Source organism: Brassica rapa, chromosome A08 (assembly GCF_000309985.2).
Source record: "Brassica rapa cultivar Chiifu-401-42 chromosome A08, CAAS_Brap_v3.01, whole genome shotgun sequence".
In the NCBI taxonomy this organism is placed as follows: domain Eukaryota; kingdom Viridiplantae; phylum Streptophyta; class Magnoliopsida; order Brassicales; family Brassicaceae; genus Brassica; species Brassica rapa.
Window position 1 is genome coordinate 17,807,297 of NC_024802.2, and position 18,277 is coordinate 17,825,573.

At 35.3% G+C, this 18,277-nt stretch overlaps 4 protein-coding genes across 6 annotated transcripts; 2 read left to right on the forward strand and 2 right to left on the reverse strand.

The window, feature by feature from the left end:
• Positions 1 to 70: 70 nt before the first annotated feature.
• Positions 71 to 5,042, reverse strand: LOC103835333 (tyrosine--tRNA ligase 2, cytoplasmic). 3 transcript variants are annotated; one of them, XM_033276700.1, is made up of 21 exons: positions 4,992 to 5,042; positions 4,607 to 4,688; positions 4,305 to 4,458; positions 3,944 to 4,227; positions 3,765 to 3,861; positions 3,573 to 3,678; positions 3,435 to 3,499; positions 3,200 to 3,348; positions 2,985 to 3,090; positions 2,813 to 2,887; positions 2,663 to 2,679; positions 2,476 to 2,550; positions 2,198 to 2,351; positions 1,830 to 2,113; positions 1,391 to 1,487; positions 1,209 to 1,314; positions 1,047 to 1,129; positions 826 to 962; positions 624 to 729; positions 406 to 465; positions 71 to 300 (listed from the first exon to the last, which is right to left on the reverse strand). In XM_033276700.1, exons 2-21 carry the CDS (start codon positions 4,666 to 4,668, stop codon positions 280 to 282), a joined length of 2,238 nt encoding a protein of 745 aa, XP_033132591.1. In that variant the 5' UTR covers positions 4,669 to 4,688; positions 4,992 to 5,042; the 3' UTR covers positions 71 to 279. The 3 variants fall into 3 exon arrangements, with proteins under 3 accessions (XP_033132591.1, XP_033132590.1, XP_033132592.1); XM_033276699.1 differs by having other exon boundaries at positions 4,607 to 4,682; positions 4,992 to 5,036; XM_033276701.1 differs by lacking the exon at positions 4,992 to 5,042 and having other exon boundaries at positions 2,834 to 2,887; positions 4,607 to 4,969.
• A 3,856-nt stretch (positions 5,043 to 8,898) lies between these two features.
• LOC103835334 (dof zinc finger protein DOF1.4) lies at positions 8,899 to 10,845 on the forward strand. The gene is made up of 2 exons (XM_009111489.3): positions 8,899 to 9,215; positions 9,399 to 10,845. The coding sequence occupies exons 1-2, from the start codon at positions 9,150 to 9,152 to the stop codon at positions 10,305 to 10,307; spliced, it is 975 nt and encodes a 324-aa protein (XP_009109737.1). The 5' UTR covers positions 8,899 to 9,149; the 3' UTR covers positions 10,308 to 10,845.
• Positions 10,846 to 11,721: 876 nt separating this feature from the next.
• Positions 11,722 to 13,203, forward strand: LOC103835335 (VQ motif-containing protein 4). Its single transcript, XM_009111490.3, has one exon. It carries the CDS (start codon positions 12,360 to 12,362, stop codon positions 13,041 to 13,043), a length of 684 nt encoding a protein of 227 aa, XP_009109738.1. The 5' UTR covers positions 11,722 to 12,359; the 3' UTR covers positions 13,044 to 13,203.
• Positions 13,204 to 15,365: 2,162 nt separating this feature from the next.
• LOC103835336 (protein RALF-like 4) lies at positions 15,366 to 18,277 on the reverse strand. The gene has a single exon (XM_033276705.1). The coding sequence runs from the start codon at positions 18,091 to 18,093 to the stop codon at positions 17,758 to 17,760; it is 336 nt and encodes a 111-aa protein (XP_033132596.1). The 5' UTR covers positions 18,094 to 18,277; the 3' UTR covers positions 15,366 to 17,757.

The following is an 18,277-nucleotide window of genomic DNA, read 5'->3' on the forward strand; positions in this document are numbered from 1 at the left end:
ATGGCACGTACTCTTGCCAACCTTATATTTCGTAAAGGTCTTTTCAAACTCACTAATGTTGGAAAACAAGAATCTCCAGTCCCTTTTTCACTTATCATTATAATTTAAAATTCTTGTCTGCTAAGACAGTATATATGCAAAGTTAGTTTATTAAGCACCAATCAGAGGCTAAGTTCTTCTCGAAAACAAAAGAGAGCTTTACATAATTGCAAGTAACCAAAATCCTTAAGAAAGACTCCAACGATGAACACAAGTTTTTGCTTCGTTCCGTTTGCAGCTTCACCTGGTGACTCTAAAAGCCTAAATAAAACAGGAAAAAGAAAAGAGTCAAAGAGGGTTCATGTCAATATACAAGCAATGTGATTAATCAAACCATAAACACGAGGGGGGAAAACATTTCATTACCCTGACTTGTTCCAGTAGATTTTTGGCGCGCTCATTGGTTTTGAAATGATCGCGAACAGGCTGAGTCACATACAGGTCGTGATAAGAACCATATCATTCATTTACATAATAAAAACTAATGACTCAAAACATCAAAAGAAAGACTGAAAGTTTCTTTTGCTCAATTGCTCATGTTTGTTGAGAATATCATCATCATTCACAGAGGGAAGGGTACTTACTTGCAACATTATATTCAACGCTTTTATCAAAGCTTTCTTCAAATCTTCCTCACTCAACTCGCCACTCTCGTAGTCAGCAGCAATATCTTCAAAGCTTGTGAAGGTCCTGACAGTTTGGAAAATTTTCAAAGAATCAGTCTGAGATAATGATTAATCAAAAAATCTATGTAATGCAGCCAAGATTTAGTTTCCATCAACTCACTTGTTACCGTCATTCTGTTCAACCACTAACTCGTTGAATCGTGGTAGAACTAGGTACTTGACGTATTCAAGACATGGATTCCCTACAACAGTTTTTAGTGGGCAATGAGCTTGGCTGATCTTCTCATTAACAGCATCCTAGAAGAATACAAAAAGATCACTACACAAGTCAGATACCTTCAAAAAAAAAAAATCTTATCTGTTTTTGTAAGTTCAGTTTACCTCCTCATCTTCCATAAATATGGCAGATGATGGATTACTTTTGGACATCTTCTCTTGTCCTTCAAGAAGACCAGGAAGCATATCTGCAAAACCATCAACAACCAGTTAAAACATGAGATGACAAACACGGTGAAGGAAGAACAGAATTGCAAAAAAACATACGGTGAGACAAGATGATGGGTTTGTTTTTCCTCTTAATGTCATCACAGTATTCTCTTGCTAGCATGTTTACTTTCCGCTGATCCATCCCGAGCTGGCAGATATCAGCCTACACATGTCAAACAATAAGTACCAATATCAATTATAGAAATGTGTACCAAGAATGCATATAAAAAAAGACATACCTCAAGAAAGAAAATATCCGCACACTGCATACAAGGGTAAAGGATTTGTGCTGCACTTAGAACCTCGGTCTCACTACGCCCCATGATCTGCCCACACCTATAAGGAAAGGAAGCATATTTCATTCAGAAACTAACCGAAGTTTTTGGTTTTGATTATATTTAAGTTAAATTTGGGTAACTTCAACTATTTTGGTTTAAAATTTTGGTTAGTTTAGTTCGAAATTTGGTTAACAATTTTTCCCTTTTTGAAAAATAAAACTAACCGATTAACAAACCAAACCGAAAGCTGAAGTTCTTTTATAAGCCTACCGAATTGAACAGAACTCATTACCGAACTAACCAAAATTTCGGTTTGGTTAAAAACCGCAGGCCTAGTCATTGCATAACTACGTGAACCGAGGGGGGGGAGGGGGGGGGGGGGGGGGGGGGGATTGATTACCTCAAGATTCGACGTAGGTTGTTTCTGCGAGCAATATCCATCACAAGCGGCCAGTACTTATTTCCCCTACTACTGATTTCTTCTGAAGCCCAAAGAAACGCTACCTTCTCTAAGTTCATCCCACCAGCTTGCCAAATCTCCTTGAAGTATTCACCAACAACTTTGATTTTCTCCAAGTCACCTCCCAACTTGTTGTTCAACTGAGCAAACCAATCCGCGATCCATATTTTCACTTGGCAACCAGCTGACGTCAGTTTATTCACATTTGTGACCTTCATCACTCCCTATTAACACCAAAAAACTGAAACAAGTTACAACAACGTTCTTATAAAAATACACACTCGTTTTGTCCTAATGAACAATCTTACCTGGGCGATGTGCATCCTTCCTGATGGTTCAAAACCATCGTAGCAGATTGGAGTAGGCTTCTTGGATAACAGATTCTTTAGCTCATCCTCTTGTATGCATTCCTCGCCAATACTCCTCACAATATTGTATTTTATCTCTACCTCTTCGCTCATCCTGAATAAATAGTAATGCTAATCAGCTAAAAAAAGATCCAAAATACAATATCCCAACTCACAAACCTATTGGATAACAAATTTTGGAGAAGTTGAACTAAAAGATCCACTACAAGATTACTCACTCTAAACCGGCAGCTGAGGAAGGTGCGTTGACGGAAAGAGCCTCCATCTCCGAAGATAGCTCCGTTGGAACAACTCTGACAAAGCAAGACAAAAATCAAGGGATTACATCAATTTTTGGTTTTGAAAATTGTTATAGGTAAGAGAGGTTTCTGACATATTGACGTTTAAGTAAAAGCTTCTTTTTACCTGTTGGTTTTCTGATCCTACAAAAAGACATGACAAACCAAAAAGAAGAGAGAAAATTTAGAAGCTGCGTATGAATGTCCAAGCAATAGTGCCATGGTGAGACATGAAACATGACTACATGAGTTCGAACTGAAAAGATAGATTTCTTACCTGTTTGAGCAGATTGGTGACCTGTTTGAGCAGATTCTTGGCACCATTGTTAGTTTTGAAATGATCACGGACAGGCTGCAATATGCGTAAAACACAGATTAAAGTTGTCCCACAAAAAAAAAACTATACAAAAGAAACGTTTGCTATTGTTGTTATAGAAAGAAATACTCACTTGCAGTATATTATTCAATGCTTTCGACAGAGCGTTCTTCAGATCCATAGGGTGCAACTTGTCGCTCTCATAGTCAGCAGCAATGTCTTCAAAGTTATTGAAGGTCCTGACATATTACAGAATTTCATTTTTGCAACTTACTGCTAGACAAACCGACAGAGACACAAACAGAACAAAGAAACTCAAAAGGTCTAGCAAAAATAGTAAAAACTCACTTGTTACCACCGTGCTTTTCATCTCGTTCGACAGTGAACTCATTGAACCATGGTAGAATGATGTATTTGACGTATTCCAGGCATGGGTTACCTTCCACAATCTTCGGAGGGCAGTAAGCTTTCTTTTTTATCTTCCTATTAACTTCAACCTAGAAGTGACGGTCATTAAACACCATTCAATAACTACAAATTCCTCTCTGATTTTTAAAACTTAGTGTCGAACTAGCTACTTTACCTCATCATCGTCCATGAAGATGGCAGATGAAGAATCACTCTTGGACATCTTTGTCGGAAGCATATCTGAAATACATCAATACTTGAGATGATAAGAAACATTTGAAAAAAAGAACAGAACAGATAGGAGAAATTTTACGGTGAGACAGGATGACAGGTTTGTTCCCCCTCTCAGTCTCATCACAGTAGTCTCTTGCTAGCAGATTCACTGTTTGCTGATCCATCCCAAGCTGGCAAATATCTGCCTGCATAAAGTTTAAAAAAAAAAAAACACGTTTCAACAACAATTAAATGGATCATAGCGCCACACTGAATGAGAGCGACAAAGTACCTCTAGGAACAAAGGGTCTGCACATTGCATACAAACGTACAGAACGTGAGCTGCACTGAGCTCATCTGTCTCACTATGACCCATAATAGGCATACACCTGATAGGAACAGAAACAAACTCATGAAGTTCCATCATCATTCATCGCCAGTATCAGATAAAATGAAAACGTGTGTGTATACCGTTTTATTTTGGCGAGACTGTTTCTGCAGGCAATGTCCATCACAAGAGGCCAGTACTCATCACCTCTAGCGTTAATCTCATCGGAAGACCATAAGAACTCTACATTCTCACCGTTCATCCCAGCAGCCTGAAATATCTCCTTGTAGTATTCTCCAACAATCCTTATTTTCTTCAAATCACCTCCCAACTTGTTGTTCATAAACGCAAACCAATCAGCGATCCAAATTTTGACTCGGCAGCCAGCAGATGTCAGTTTGTTCACGTTCATGATCTTCATCAGTCCCTGCAAAAAGGTAATAAATACTCTTAGATTTAAACGCGCTAGCAGAAGCAAAACAATATGAATTAGTTATAACTCACCTGAGCGATATGCATCCTTCCTGATGGTTCAAAACCGTCGTAGCAAACCGGACCAGCCTTCTTAGCTAGAAGGTCCCTCAGCTCATCATCGTTTATGCATTGCTCGCCGACGCTTTTAATTATATTGCATCTTCTTTCGACCTCCTCGCTTATCCTGAATCAATATAGCGCTAATCCGATAAGCTAAGTGCTAATAACAACTGGAAGATTCATGTGGTTTAAACTAAAGAATGTGGCTTAATCTAAACACACTGGATCCTGTGAATGATCATAGAGAAAAAAAAAAAGGAAAGTAAACTTACTGTAACTTGGAGGCCAAGGAAGAAGCCTGAGTTGGTGGTGCATTATCTGAAGGAGCCTCCATCTCTGACGATGAAGCTGTTTCTGAAAATCAGATCACAAAAAATTGAGTCAAATATTGCTTTAGCCTCAAACACACACACTCTTTTGAACTCTATGCAGAGAGGAGTCAGAGAGAGAAGTAACAGCTTATTCACTAATCTATCCAATGCGATATTATCTCTATTATCTCAATATATATATACTGTTTACAAGCTCTATGCCACCAACACATCATCATCTACGCAAAGTTCGTAGCGTTATCTAATAATAACAGAGAAACGAATTCTGCGAAAATAAAATAAAAGAGAGAAGTTGATTGTATGGCAAGAAAGACAAAAGACTGACCTATGAACCCCTCTTCTTTTGATTCTCCTAAGCGTTTGTGTTCAGCTCTGATCGAAATAAGTTAACAGAGAATAAAACCCTTTGTTACGGATTTGAAAGAATAACACAAACCGAAACCCCGGTTTACTAGGTTTTTTCTTTTTTGTGATTTTTGACATTTTTGTTTAGTCACGGTTTTAATCACGGTTTAATCGGACCGAACAGTTTTTTTTCATAGTCATGGTTCAGTTAGAAAATAATTCTGAAGTAGTCTCCCTATGTTTCATATATATAACTTCTTTTGTTTTGTACCTACACGGAGCAGGGACGGTTATACCGCATCTCATGTGCAGTCTTGGCACCACTCTTCAAGTTTGAAGAAGGTTTGGCTACATCTTGGTTAGTTTGTTTTACTGAATACTAAGTAAGTCGGTCAAAAAGTGTTTACTTGTTATTGTTTCCTGTCTAAAAAAACAGATATGAAAGACATGGAGATCCTTCAAACACTATACCAACCAAATGACGATTAACAAACTCTCATCGATATGGGCCTTGATGCCATCACTGTCACCAACATAATACGTTGATATACAATGTTTCTTTCTTAACTTTTAGCTCGCCTCTCCTTATACGTTTAGCTTGTAAGCTACTTGATGATCTTGGCTTGCATCAGAAAATTTTGTTTGCAGAAGTGATATATCCCAGTGATTGCAGGCAATACCAAGCACTAGTAGCACCTAAGGAAGGAACAAGTGGATCATTACAAGATTTCATGAGGTCTAAACTCAAAAAGAAGCGAACGACCTTACTGAAGATAGACTCTATAACAGTACAACCTTGTTCATAATATATTTGATTTTACATTGGTTTTCATTTTCCTAAGACTTCTGAAGTTGCAAACATATTAACCGAAACTTTGATTGAACTATTGAACCCGAATTCTCTTGACACCATTCCACGAATTTTATTAGTTTGCTTTAAATTTTTTTTTCTTGCGGTTGTTTGAAAGTATATAAAAAGTTTCCTTCCTTCATATACTATTTTTCTTAAACCATTCTTTGTTTTATCTTACAATCATCCAAAACTAGATGCACAACATCATTCCTTTCTTTGTCTTTGTAGTTCTTGGATGTAAGCAAAACATTTTTGGGTATAATAACTGAATATGTTTACTTTAGTATTTGATTGTGATGCAAAGAATCGAGAATCAACTGCCAATCAAACTTTGGAAAATCAAATATTACAAGAAAAGGAGCGATCTTGAGAAGACAAAACAACATCGAACTGGGAGAAAATATAACAAAATTTAGAAATACATTAATCAGCTGCCAATTTTTTTTTAGATATATGTATACCAATTTTTTTTTGCAGTAACTTAATTAGAGAAGAGAAAATCCTTCGAAGCTCTACAAAATTCGTTAGTTTCCCCATGCTAATGCTTTTGCTTTTCTTATTGTTTCCAATCTGCTTCCCACATGCATCATCGTAATATATATTTAACACACATAAAACATACACATATATATATGTACTAAAATATTTATGTGTAACGTAAACTCTTAATAACATGAGTTTGTGTGACCTTGACAAAAAAAAAAGAACATGAGTTTGTGTGTATGTATGTATGGGGGTATGTGTGTAAGGTATATGCAATTAATATTTAGTCAAAATTTACAAGACAAACTCCTCTTTAGTAATATTATGATTAATTCTCAATACTCCCTCCGTATTTGAATGATTGATGTTTAAATATTACTTAATAGGTAAATATGTTAAATAATTGAAATATTTTAAAGTGGGTTTTGGTAAATTGATGCGTTAGAAATCATTTTAAAATTTGAATAATACTTACATCTATCTGTATTTATGTAGACACTATTTAAATTTGTGTTCTGTTCATATAGAACAAATTGGTTGTCCGTCGCACACCCCTCTGCATTTGTGCGGCTTGTGCATACCAACTTACGTTTTGCACTGTTATCATTTAAACCCACGAAAAACATTGATCTAGTGTTACACCAAAAAAACATTGATCTAGCGCGCGCCAATCCTTCCAAATATTGTTGGCTCATGGATATCTCATGCTATATTGACTGAAATATTGATTGATGTCAAAGAAGATATATTGATTGAAATAAAAAGAACAATCAAGCATTGTTTATACGCAATTTAAAAATTGCAAACATGAAGTAAGATGTGATATGATTTAGTTTCGATACATACACGTAAGATTTAATTTTTTATTTTATTAGAAAAAGGTGAAAAAAGCAAAGATAATTTGGAGTTGGCAGTGAGTGAGATGGAACATCACATGCACTTATGCTCGCTCTTGTCCCTTTCCTCTTGAAGCTTTCATTTCTCGAAAACCTTATCTCAGTTTTTTCTTTGTGACTCTACGCTAGCGCCATTTCTTATTTAATTCCTAAAGTTTCTATTCATGACATTTGTGATGTGATGATTTGAATTCCCGTGCTCACATAGTCACATTGCCAAAGACTAACGTAGCTGCCAAAACCGCGGTCTGATTTTGTGACGTCAAATAATATAAAAAAACTCCTATTCGATAATCATTTGGTTTAAAAAACCTTAGATATTTTGATTTTAAAGAACTATATATGTTTACTTCTTATCCTATTGTGCATTGCTGAATGTATTATCTCTAAATATTTTACAATCTCTTGAATTATTACTAACATCTCAAAAGGTGCAACTAGTACTATTATAGGGAGATATATCCAAATCGACGCGTATAAACTATAGTGAGTTTGTATGATAGATGCGTATAAAATATGTTGGAATTTATATAAATCAAAATAAAGAGTTGGAAGTGGGATTAATAGGGTGGCGTGGGGTCTAGGGATTCTCTCCAATTCCACAATATGCAAAAGAATGTCACTTATCGTGATGAGTGATGTTCCTTGATTCCTCTGAAAGATTCACCTGTTACATTCTCCTTTATTGTCTCTGTCTTTTACTTCTTACATTTTTGGTGTATATACACTTTAATTTAGTGTAAGTTAATATTACCTGCGTTAGTACACCACGTTGGAACTTTGATTGTCTGGTTGGATCCTAGTTGTCGAATCGGGTATATATTAGATCCAACGAATACTTTGGGTGTAACTGGATTACTATTTTTTGGAATAAAACTGTCTGGAATAGCTTATTCCAAGAGATTCCAAAAAAAAATGTACAATTTAAATGGAATTAAAAACAATTGTCATTCCATTAATTTCTGTGGAATAGGTGGAACCAAATGAAATCTAGTTATAATCCTTTCATGAAAAAAAAATAACGTGAATGACTGGAATGGAATCAAAATATTTTTTTCTGTTATTTATTGCAGTCAGATAATAGATTTGTTAAGGTTTTAAAATTTAAAATTCTGTTCTGGTAGATTTTTAAGGTTTGTCACCGATCAAAATTTGCTTTCTCCTGGTAAGTCTTATTTCCTTTCATAATTGCTATACTGTTTTTTTTCTGAGAAAAAACTTAAATTTTACCGTTTCTTGATCGTTACGTTGTATATAGCCTAGTACGTTTTGTTTGCTACATATCGAAGTTGTGTAGAATCTGTGCTTTAGTGATCAATATTCTTGTTAAGGTTTTATAAAAAACAGATTACTATTGCTATTATGTTGGTATTCCATTTTTTTTAATTACTTGCATTCCATAACTTCCATCATTCCATTAGTTGGTATTCCATTTTTTTTAATTACTTGCATTCATAGCATTCCTAAACTTGATTACCAGTTAACTCATCATGTTATTTTCCTACCGGAACTGGTGTTTAATATGTTGATTTATATGATGTATTTTAGTATAATAAGCCAGTGCAAGGACCATTTTTAGTACAAATGTATCTTGAACATCTCTGTAGCAAATCTTAATTATATATAGAGTAAGTACAAGTATAGAAAACCCTAGTGATATTGATATAGATAAAGTTAATGAATAGTGGCACAAACAACAATATTACAAATAAATATAAAATAAGGAGCTTAAAATCATCTGTCAAGAATCTTTGTGCTTCAATCTATGAAAGTTAAAACAGTAATAATAGCTTCAGTAGCCAACATCTCTTTGTCTGTACACTGCTGGCTTCAGAAGGATTCTCTTTTAAAGAAGTGAAGAAACAGAGAACGAAAACAAAATCAAAAGAGCTTAATCAAGAAAGATATGTTTGGCAACTGTGACCAGAAGAACAAGATGCCTATGATCAGCTCTCCCAATACCAATCCACTGGTTTCTCTCTCTCTCTCTCTCTTCCCTTTTGCATTTGCATTTTTATCTCTCTAAATAATATGACTCATTTATATTTTGTTTCTTAGCTCTTGGAACGAATAATATCCATTTGTCCTCTCTCTGTTCTTTTGCCTTTAGTTAAACCACACCATCTAAACTTCCCTTCTTTCCCTCTCTTCTCAGGCTAGCATGCAGAGCAAGAACATGATCGTGGCTCCGTCTCATCAGCAGCAACAACAACAGCCACCGCAACTTAAGTGCCCTCGTTGCGATTCATCAAACACAAAGTTTTGTTATTACAACAACTACAGCCTCTCTCAGCCACGGTACTTTTGTAAGGCTTGCAAGAGGTATTGGACACAAGGTGGGACCCTCCGGAACGTTCCCGTAGGCGGTAGCTACCGGAAGAACAAACGTGTGAAGCGACCAGCAACCACAACCGTTGCCTCCACGGCCTCGACGACGACTTCTTCATCCCCTAATAACCCTCATCATCAGATTTCCCAATTCTCATCCGTGAATCATCATCCTTTGCTCTACGGTTTATCAGATCATGTGAGCAGTTGTAATAACCTTCCAATGATGGTTCCTAGCCGTTTCAGTGATTCTTCAAAGACTTCTTCATCAAGTGGTTTAGAGAGTGAGTTTATCTCATCTGGTTATAGTGGTCTTGGCGCTCTTGGATTAGGGCTTCCACATTATTTGACTCATGACCACACCATTAATGGTAGCTTCATCAACAACTCTACAACAAACAAACCATTTCTTCTCTCGGGTCTAGTTGGATCATCGGTATCTTCATCTTCCTCTACTCTTCTCCAGCATCCACACAAAACCATTAACAATGGTGGTGAGATGATGGGACAGTCACATATCCGAACCCTAGCACCACTTCCACATGTTGGAGGTAACACTGACGATATGAACAAAGAAGGGAAGCTTGATCAGATCTCAGGGAACATTAATGGGTTCATGTCATCATCATCTTTAAACCCTTCAAACTACAACAACATATGGAATAATGCAAGTGTTGTCAATGGAGCGTGTCTTGATCTCACAAATAATGACGTTGGATCCTTCCTTACCTCATAAAGCAAAAGTTGTATGTAGGATCTATAACTAGTTAGGGTTTCATCTTCATCACTTTTTTTTTCTTTTTCTAGTTTGAGATGAGAGAAGAAGCTTGGATCAGAGAGATAAAATCAGGGGCAGTGTTGATCTTGGCTAAAGCTCCCTCGGATCCTCTTCATCTCACCATCTACATCATCTTCCTTCAAGTTGCTCAAGAAAACAAAAGAGGCTCAGGATTGGTTCAAGGGTTACTATGTTCGACTTTTAAGTTCACTTAAGGTAAATTATTAGTGTATGTTCATACTATGGTCCTGAATTTCATCATCTTTTTCCATATGTAATTCTAAGGTCCACCACATGGGCTGATGTTTCTTTTCATTGGGACTGGGAGGGTATATTTGGGTTGAGTTTCTCATGGGGTCCGAGAACTCAATAGTTTTTTTTTTTAACTTTTATATATTTTGTAGTTTCACTTTCTTCGTTGGTTTGGCTTTCGTTAGGTATACAAACAGAGGGAGGGGTGTGGTTTGTGTTTTTATAACTTTGGTTATTCATGTAAGAGTTATGTTCTTTTTTTTTTTTTGTAACACCGAACTGATATTAAAAAGCTCAAAGAGCATAAAAGTTTACAACCAAAGCAGAAGATCCCGAGTCATGTTCGACGGTAGAATGAAGCTAGAAAACATTACAAAACAAGTAAAGATAGAACCATCGAGAAACGAGTCATGCTCAACCCAAAGAGAAGCTTCACTTTTGTTTCCATGGCGATTGTTCGAAAGAACAATTGATAGTCGAAATCGACGTTGATACACCTATAAGTTGGAATGTTGACAGGCAAGAACTTTAGGTAAGAAGCTCCAGAACCGTAGGTAACATTGGAACAATGAAGTCCTATCTGATTTGATATGATGCTAAAATAAGCACAATTAACTTTAAACCCAACAAAGCTTACAGAAGAGACTAGGTGAATCTCAAGCTCTAGCTTCACCTCCAAAAAGGTGCTTAGGATGAAGTTTGATGAGTTGGGTTTCCGTGCAACAACTCTACGTTGAAGGTCACATAGTTGACTCTGTGAAGAACCATCGATGCTTGAGATGGCGTAATGTGAAGGACTCGCAGCAGTGATGTAGATAGTAAATCTGACGAGCCTACACTCTTGCACAGTAGTTCTAGCAACAAGGAGATTGGAAGATTCATAAGTCCGGCTTTGTGAAGAACCATCGATACTTGAGACAACGTAATGTGATAGAGACGCAGCGGTGAAATAGTTCTGAACAAAACTGGTGAAACAACACTCTTGCACAATATAACCAATCGGGTACGGGTGTCCGGACTGGTTGAATCCTAAACCTGTTTCGGGTATTTCTAAACTTCGGTTTGGTTTTCGGTTGGGGTTTTTCGGATCGATTCGGATTTCAGTTAGTATGCCCACACCTAACTACAAGTACAACACAAGTCAATGCCCTTTATAACTCAATAGTCATATATATATATATATTCTAAATATATCCAAGTTTGTAAGCTGTGATTGGTAAACAAAATAGAACAAATTTAAAAGCGTAAATGGAATAAATAATTTTCGATCAGATAATTTTCTTCTTTTCAGCTAAAAAATTCTCACTAAAAAGTGAAAAAAAAACACTCTACAATAATGAATCCAATCAAATTCTCTTTTACATTTTCCACCATTTTAGTCCAAAATATTTTTCAATCAGGGATTTAGATTAGCACCTTTTGATCTGTATACCCTTAAACAGGTATAGGTGTATAGGAGTTTTAAGTGATTCAATTAGATCACAATTGAATAAAACAAGAATTTGCCAATATTTCATATAAGTTGTTACAGCAAATCCGAATCCGGAATTTTGTCCGTAAAAGTTGGAATAAATAAAACGGACATTTTGTCCATCTTAATCATTTTCCATCTGACGACGGCGCGTGATGACAATCTAGTGTAAGCGCGTGAGTGAACTAAAGAGACCAATACAATTTTTTCTTACCGAACCAAAACAAAGCTTGTTAGCAAATAGTACACACAATCTATCTCTCTCTCCTATTCTCTCTCTCATCAAAATGGAGAATTCGCCAAGATACAGAGATGCTTCGACGAATCCGATTCCATCTCCTCGATGCAGTAGCAGCAGCACTGAAAGCAACAAGCCACCCACAACTCCGACCCGAAACCTAACCCCAAGATCCGAATCCGGAAACCCGTACCCGACAACTTTCGTCCAAGCCGATACCACTTCCTTCAAGCAAGTCGTCCAGATGCTAACCGGATCCTCAGACAGACCCAAACACCACAACAACAACACATCGTCTCTTAAACCCGACCCGAGATCCTCCTCTCCTTCCCAATTCTCTATCCCTCCGATCAAAGCCGTCCCCAACAAGAAACACTCTTCAGGGTTCCGTCTCTACGAGCGTCGTAACTCGATGAAGCACCTCAAAATCAACCCGTTAAACCCGGTTTTCAACCCGGTTAACTCGCCCCGGAAACCCGAGATCCTCTCTCCGAGCATCCTCGATTTCCCGTCTCTCGTACTCAGCCCGGTTACTCCTCTTGTACCCGACCCGTTTAACCGGTCCGGATCATCGAATCAGAGCTCCAACGACGAGGAAGAGAAGGCTATGAAAGAGAAGGGGTTTTATTTGCACCCGTCTCCGGCGACAACTCCGATGGATTCTGAGCCTCGTCTTCTTCCTCTGTTCCCGGTGACTTCTCCTAGAGTCTCAGGTTCTTCTACAGCTTCATGAAAACACATTAATTTTTTTTTTTGTGATCTTACTATGTATTATACGAGGGAAATTGTAACGCTGAGATGAGATGTTTGCGATTTGAAATTATCGCCTTCAATTGTATTTTAATATATCTCTATGGTTTTATTGATTTGAATGCTCATGTTTGGCTTGTTTACTTCGTTTTTGTTGAGTTTATTCTCCAGATTTACGATTACTGGAAACAAATCACGATTAAGAAAATTTGAATGAATAACATATAAAAAATAGAGTAGTGGAAAATGTTGTTTTGCGATTTGTTTGTATTGTTTTGAGAAAATTGCCCTCAATGTTGAAATTTTACTGCAACGAGAAATATATTATTCAACTATATGTTTTTTTTTTCTTAAATACACAACCAGTTACACATCCTTCAAACTTTTTTCAGTAGACAAGTGGTGAAGAAATTGGTCTTATAGCGAAACCAAAATGTGATTAAGAGATATGATCAAGTAATACATATGGAATTAGACTAGTTGTATAAATTTTTGCTTTTTGTTATATGTTTCGATTTTTTGTACTGTCAATGGTGAAAATTTACTGAAATTATAGAATTTTACGTTATTCTACTATATGCTATTTTTGTTTAAAAAAATCAGTTGCATCCTCCAATTCTTTTCTCAGTAAACTAGTGATGAAGAGATTGATTGGTCTAACAAATAGGTTCAACTTTCTTTTACTACTGTTTTGGATGTTGTTAAGGGTAACAATGGACAAAGAGTGTGAAAATAAAATAGGGGATGTTTTCTTAAAAATTACTATATTTTATTTTCTTCTTTTCTGTTAGAAAAAGGAGAATTTTCTAGGAAGAAAAGAGTAAACCGGATAGGAAGGAAGAGAGTGGGCTTAGCTGTCTAAAAAGAGTATTACATAGGCAAGAAATCTTGATCATTATTTTGTTTTATTTTAATTTCCTACTAGATTTTGACCCGCGCTTTCAAAGCGCGGGATTTGTTTTCACTTTTGTTGTTTCCATGTGTGTAAGTCCTTCATATGCACTGCCCAAGTTATTAACCAAGGCTAAATCCTTCATCGCCGCAAATTTCATATTAGAAGCCATAGGTATTTTGGTGAGGTCTGTGGTTTATGACCTTGTCGATATGAGCGTGCTCTATATTTATAATAAGTATGAGGTATTGTGAGGGTTTTCGATTTACGCTTTGAAAAAATGTGGAAATCGTAGCTAGCCGAATCACCGAATCAAAAATATCGTTGGCTTTAATGATTTGATTTAATTTGGTTACCAGCATTTTAGGAGAATCGTATATATATAAATTGTTTAAGTATTTATGATGCACTGATTTTGGTTAGTAAATAAGGCATATGGCTAATTTAATGATAAGGTCAAAATTTTGTTACTGTATTTTTAGGAGAATCACAACTTAATTTCTAAAAGTTGTTATATATATTGTTAAAGATTTTATTATTTTTATAATTTTGCTTGGTGAATAAGTTTATACAAAATAATTTTTCGATATGTAGCGTAGTAATATCAAAATGATTTTTAAAATAGTAAGCAGTAAATATTAGAAAAATATAATATATATTACGGTAAGTTATATTGAAAAAATAAATTTAAGTGAAAGTTCATAGTGTTAATTTTTCATATTACACTAATTTAAAATCTCCACAAATTTATTTACCCTAATAGTATATATTATATAATTTGAATGTTTCATTTAACAACCCTTTTTTAAAAATGAAACATTAATTTATGCATAAGAATAAGATAAAACTTAGGGTTTGTAGGTATGTTTAGGGGTTGTGTAGCTCAAAGTCAGATTGTAGTTATTTAGGGTATGAACCGTATTTTTTTAGGGTGTATAGTTTGTATGTTTTCAAAATAATTCTTGAATGTAACGGGTTTGAATTATTGAATGTAATTGGTTTGAAAAAAATCAACAGACAAATATTAATTAATGCTTGCATGAAATTGTTTTGTAGATTAGATGAGTTTCAATTGGTGTTACATTCTAGTGATTTAGAGAAACCGTATTGTTTTGTATTGTTTGTATGTTATTTTTAATAATGGCTGAATGTAACGAATTGGTTTGAATTTTTACAGATAATTGGTTTGGGAAAAAAATCGAGAGAAAGACCGAAGTACATTAAATAATACTTTAATGTAATTGTTCTGTAGAATAGTTAGATTTCGATTGGTTGTAATTAATGTTAGATTTTTTTTTTTTTTAAAAGATAGCAAGTAAGGAAATGGCATTCTTTGGTAAATAACTCAAAAAACTATAGGCAGAATCCTAATAGGGATTTTGCTTTAATAGTATAGATGTTTTTGTTCTTTGATTTCATTTTCATGATTTGATAGGGGTTTTGAGATAAAACCACACCAATACTTTTTGCCTAATGATAACAAATATAGTTTTTTAACCATATTGTAGGGTAATTTTTGTGTTATAGGTTAACCCCGTTTGGTTACAGTTTGCTACATTAGAGTGCAATATTATTTGGTCACTGCTTGGATATGATATGCTGGGTCAAAAAATCATGGTTAAATTTCATTTTTCAAGTATAATTGAAAGTGGACAAAAGGCATATAGATTGGGAGGTAATGGGCACAAAAGGGTATGGCCCCATCTGGTCAAATGTTTAGGTTTAGAAGAAAAAGTGGAGAAAATAATTAGGAATGTTGAAACTTCCACATTTATGAGACGTGGTCTACCGAGCGTGGTCCACCGAGCAATTAATAATTAATATTGAAATGGTCTTTAGACCAAGTTAAATTAAACTTGACTCAATCTCACATATAAAAGGTTTAAAATTCTACATCTTTCTTTCTCTCTTTTTTTTTTTGATCAACTCTTTCTTTCTCTCTTTAAAAGGTTGAAAATTCTCATGTGAAGAGAGTTGATCTTAGGGCCCACTTCCACTATTAGTGGTGCCACTGAAAGCGATTGCGGTTGACCCATAACCCATTACATTTTTTTTGTTTCTTTATATTTTTTTATTTAAAAGTTAGATTACCATGAAAGTTTAGGATGGTAAATACATAATCTTTTACATATCCGAAATCACCTTTGAAAATTCTGATGTAAATAATAGCATTTCGTACCAAGAATAGTTTGAATCTCGTTGTTATATTCTATCGGCAAGCTTACCCACCACAATCCAATCCTTTTTTTTTTGTGATGATGTTGTACCTAAATTTCTTAAATATGTACACTATCGATCTTTTTTTTTTTTTGACGTCTATGTACACTATCGATCAAGATTTGATTACAAGTGCTTTTTATATTTAGAATACGAATATATCCTAAATATTTACTATAACAAAAGATTTTAAAACTAAAAGCAATGCAAGAAAAGTAAAAAAAAAAAACAATGCAATATATCAAATTATCAATAATGTTTCAATGTTAGGTTAATAGGTTCTCATCCACTTCAAAGTCTTTAGTTCCTTTATTTTTCAATTAAATGACTGTGGAAAAAGACCATACAGTCCTGAATGTAGTAGTGCAGGTGGGTCTTGACGTCTTGTGACCATGATACTAGTCTGTGCAATATTTCCTCAGACAACCAAACCAAATATATATTTTAGACGTATGAGTATGGTATATACGGCAACCAAAGGAGTCCTCAGCACACGTTATGGGCCAAACATTAGACGTTTTCTAGGGGCTCTATAAGTTTGTATGTAACTAATATATTTTTATATTTTTTACACCTAAACAATCTGCTAGCAAAATCTTTGAAGTAAACCCAACTCCTATGTAATAACGCCGGCCAGTTCTACAGCTCTCGAAGATGCTTTCATCTTGTTAGTGTTGCGTGGGAATGTAAACTGTTTTCAACTCAAATTTACTTACCAGTAACAATAACTGAAGTAATTTATCCTCATTTTAATCATGTTTTAACCCTAAACATTCTCCTAAACAAGAAGATGCCGTTAGGTTTGGGCTTTGATAGGTTTTTCTATCCAAAAACAACTCTGACTTGAGATCCCAACTTAATCACCAAAATATTTTTCCTAACCATTGCATTTTTCATTCTTGTCACGTCATTGTGATAAAACCTCCTGTTTTGATCATAGAAACAATTGTCTCGCAAGAATGTATGGGATGTCATTCATGACTTCAAAGTTTTTTTTTTTTGACTTCAAAGTTTCATGTAATATCAAAAAATCGTACTCTTGGCTTAGAAATTTATGCATGAAGCCATCGTATGGTTTCTCATCAATCCAAGGTTATCTACAACATTTTGTTGCTAACATAAGAAATAAGTTTTGTCATTTACTAGTCCGATAGAGTTTGATCGCTAAACTAACAAATCTGAACTAAATAACCAAAAAATTGATGTGACTGTTTCGAGATAAAATACAAAAGGAAAGTTAAAGGAAGAAAAGAGGTTCCAACTTGGGCCCTCATTTAAAAACAGATGCTTAATTGTACTAAGAACATCATGATGTATAATAGACAAACGGAACTTAAATATATGAACGAAACGAAACACAAGGACAACAACAACAAAGGAAAAGAGGCGATATATAAATGAATCAAAAGCTTATATGCATCATGATGAAATAATAAACAAAAAAGAACAAAAGTAAAATATAAAATGAATCAAACGTATAACACATGGTACGTTAAGAAAGAAGATTATTAACGATCAGGAATGAGGAGTGAATGAAGATCAAACCGTGCTGAGTCAAATCCTCCCCTCCTCTCTATCATTTTGTTTCTCATTTAGCGTACCTATAGCAATGCGTGATCGCACTGCATCCACGCCTGTAAGGATTGTTCCTTCTCCTCTTCTTGCAATCATAGTAAGATCGTCCACGTCTATTGCAAGGCACATTGTTCTTTTTGAGAGCATCGTATCCAATGTAACGACGTCCTCTAGCAAGCTGGCGACGGTTTGTCTCTGAATCCATTAGAGATTCGAGTTCATCATCGTCCCCGATGCAACCTTGCCCGTTGATGCAAGATTTAGTCAATGGATAGGTTGCATTGACAGATTTGGCTACCATGGCTAAAACCAAGAGGCCAAAGATGAATAACAACTTGACACCACCCATTTTGTATAGTTTTTTTTTTGTATAAATGAGTTATATTATTACTCTTGTGCTTGAGTTTTTTTGGTATCTTCTACGCCCTTCCTTGTGAAAGGAGAGGGAGATATAGAAGTATGAGAGATTGTGCAGAAGAACAAATGAAAGATTGGTTTTGTTGAGGATAAAGAAGGGTTATTTTGTGGTGGTT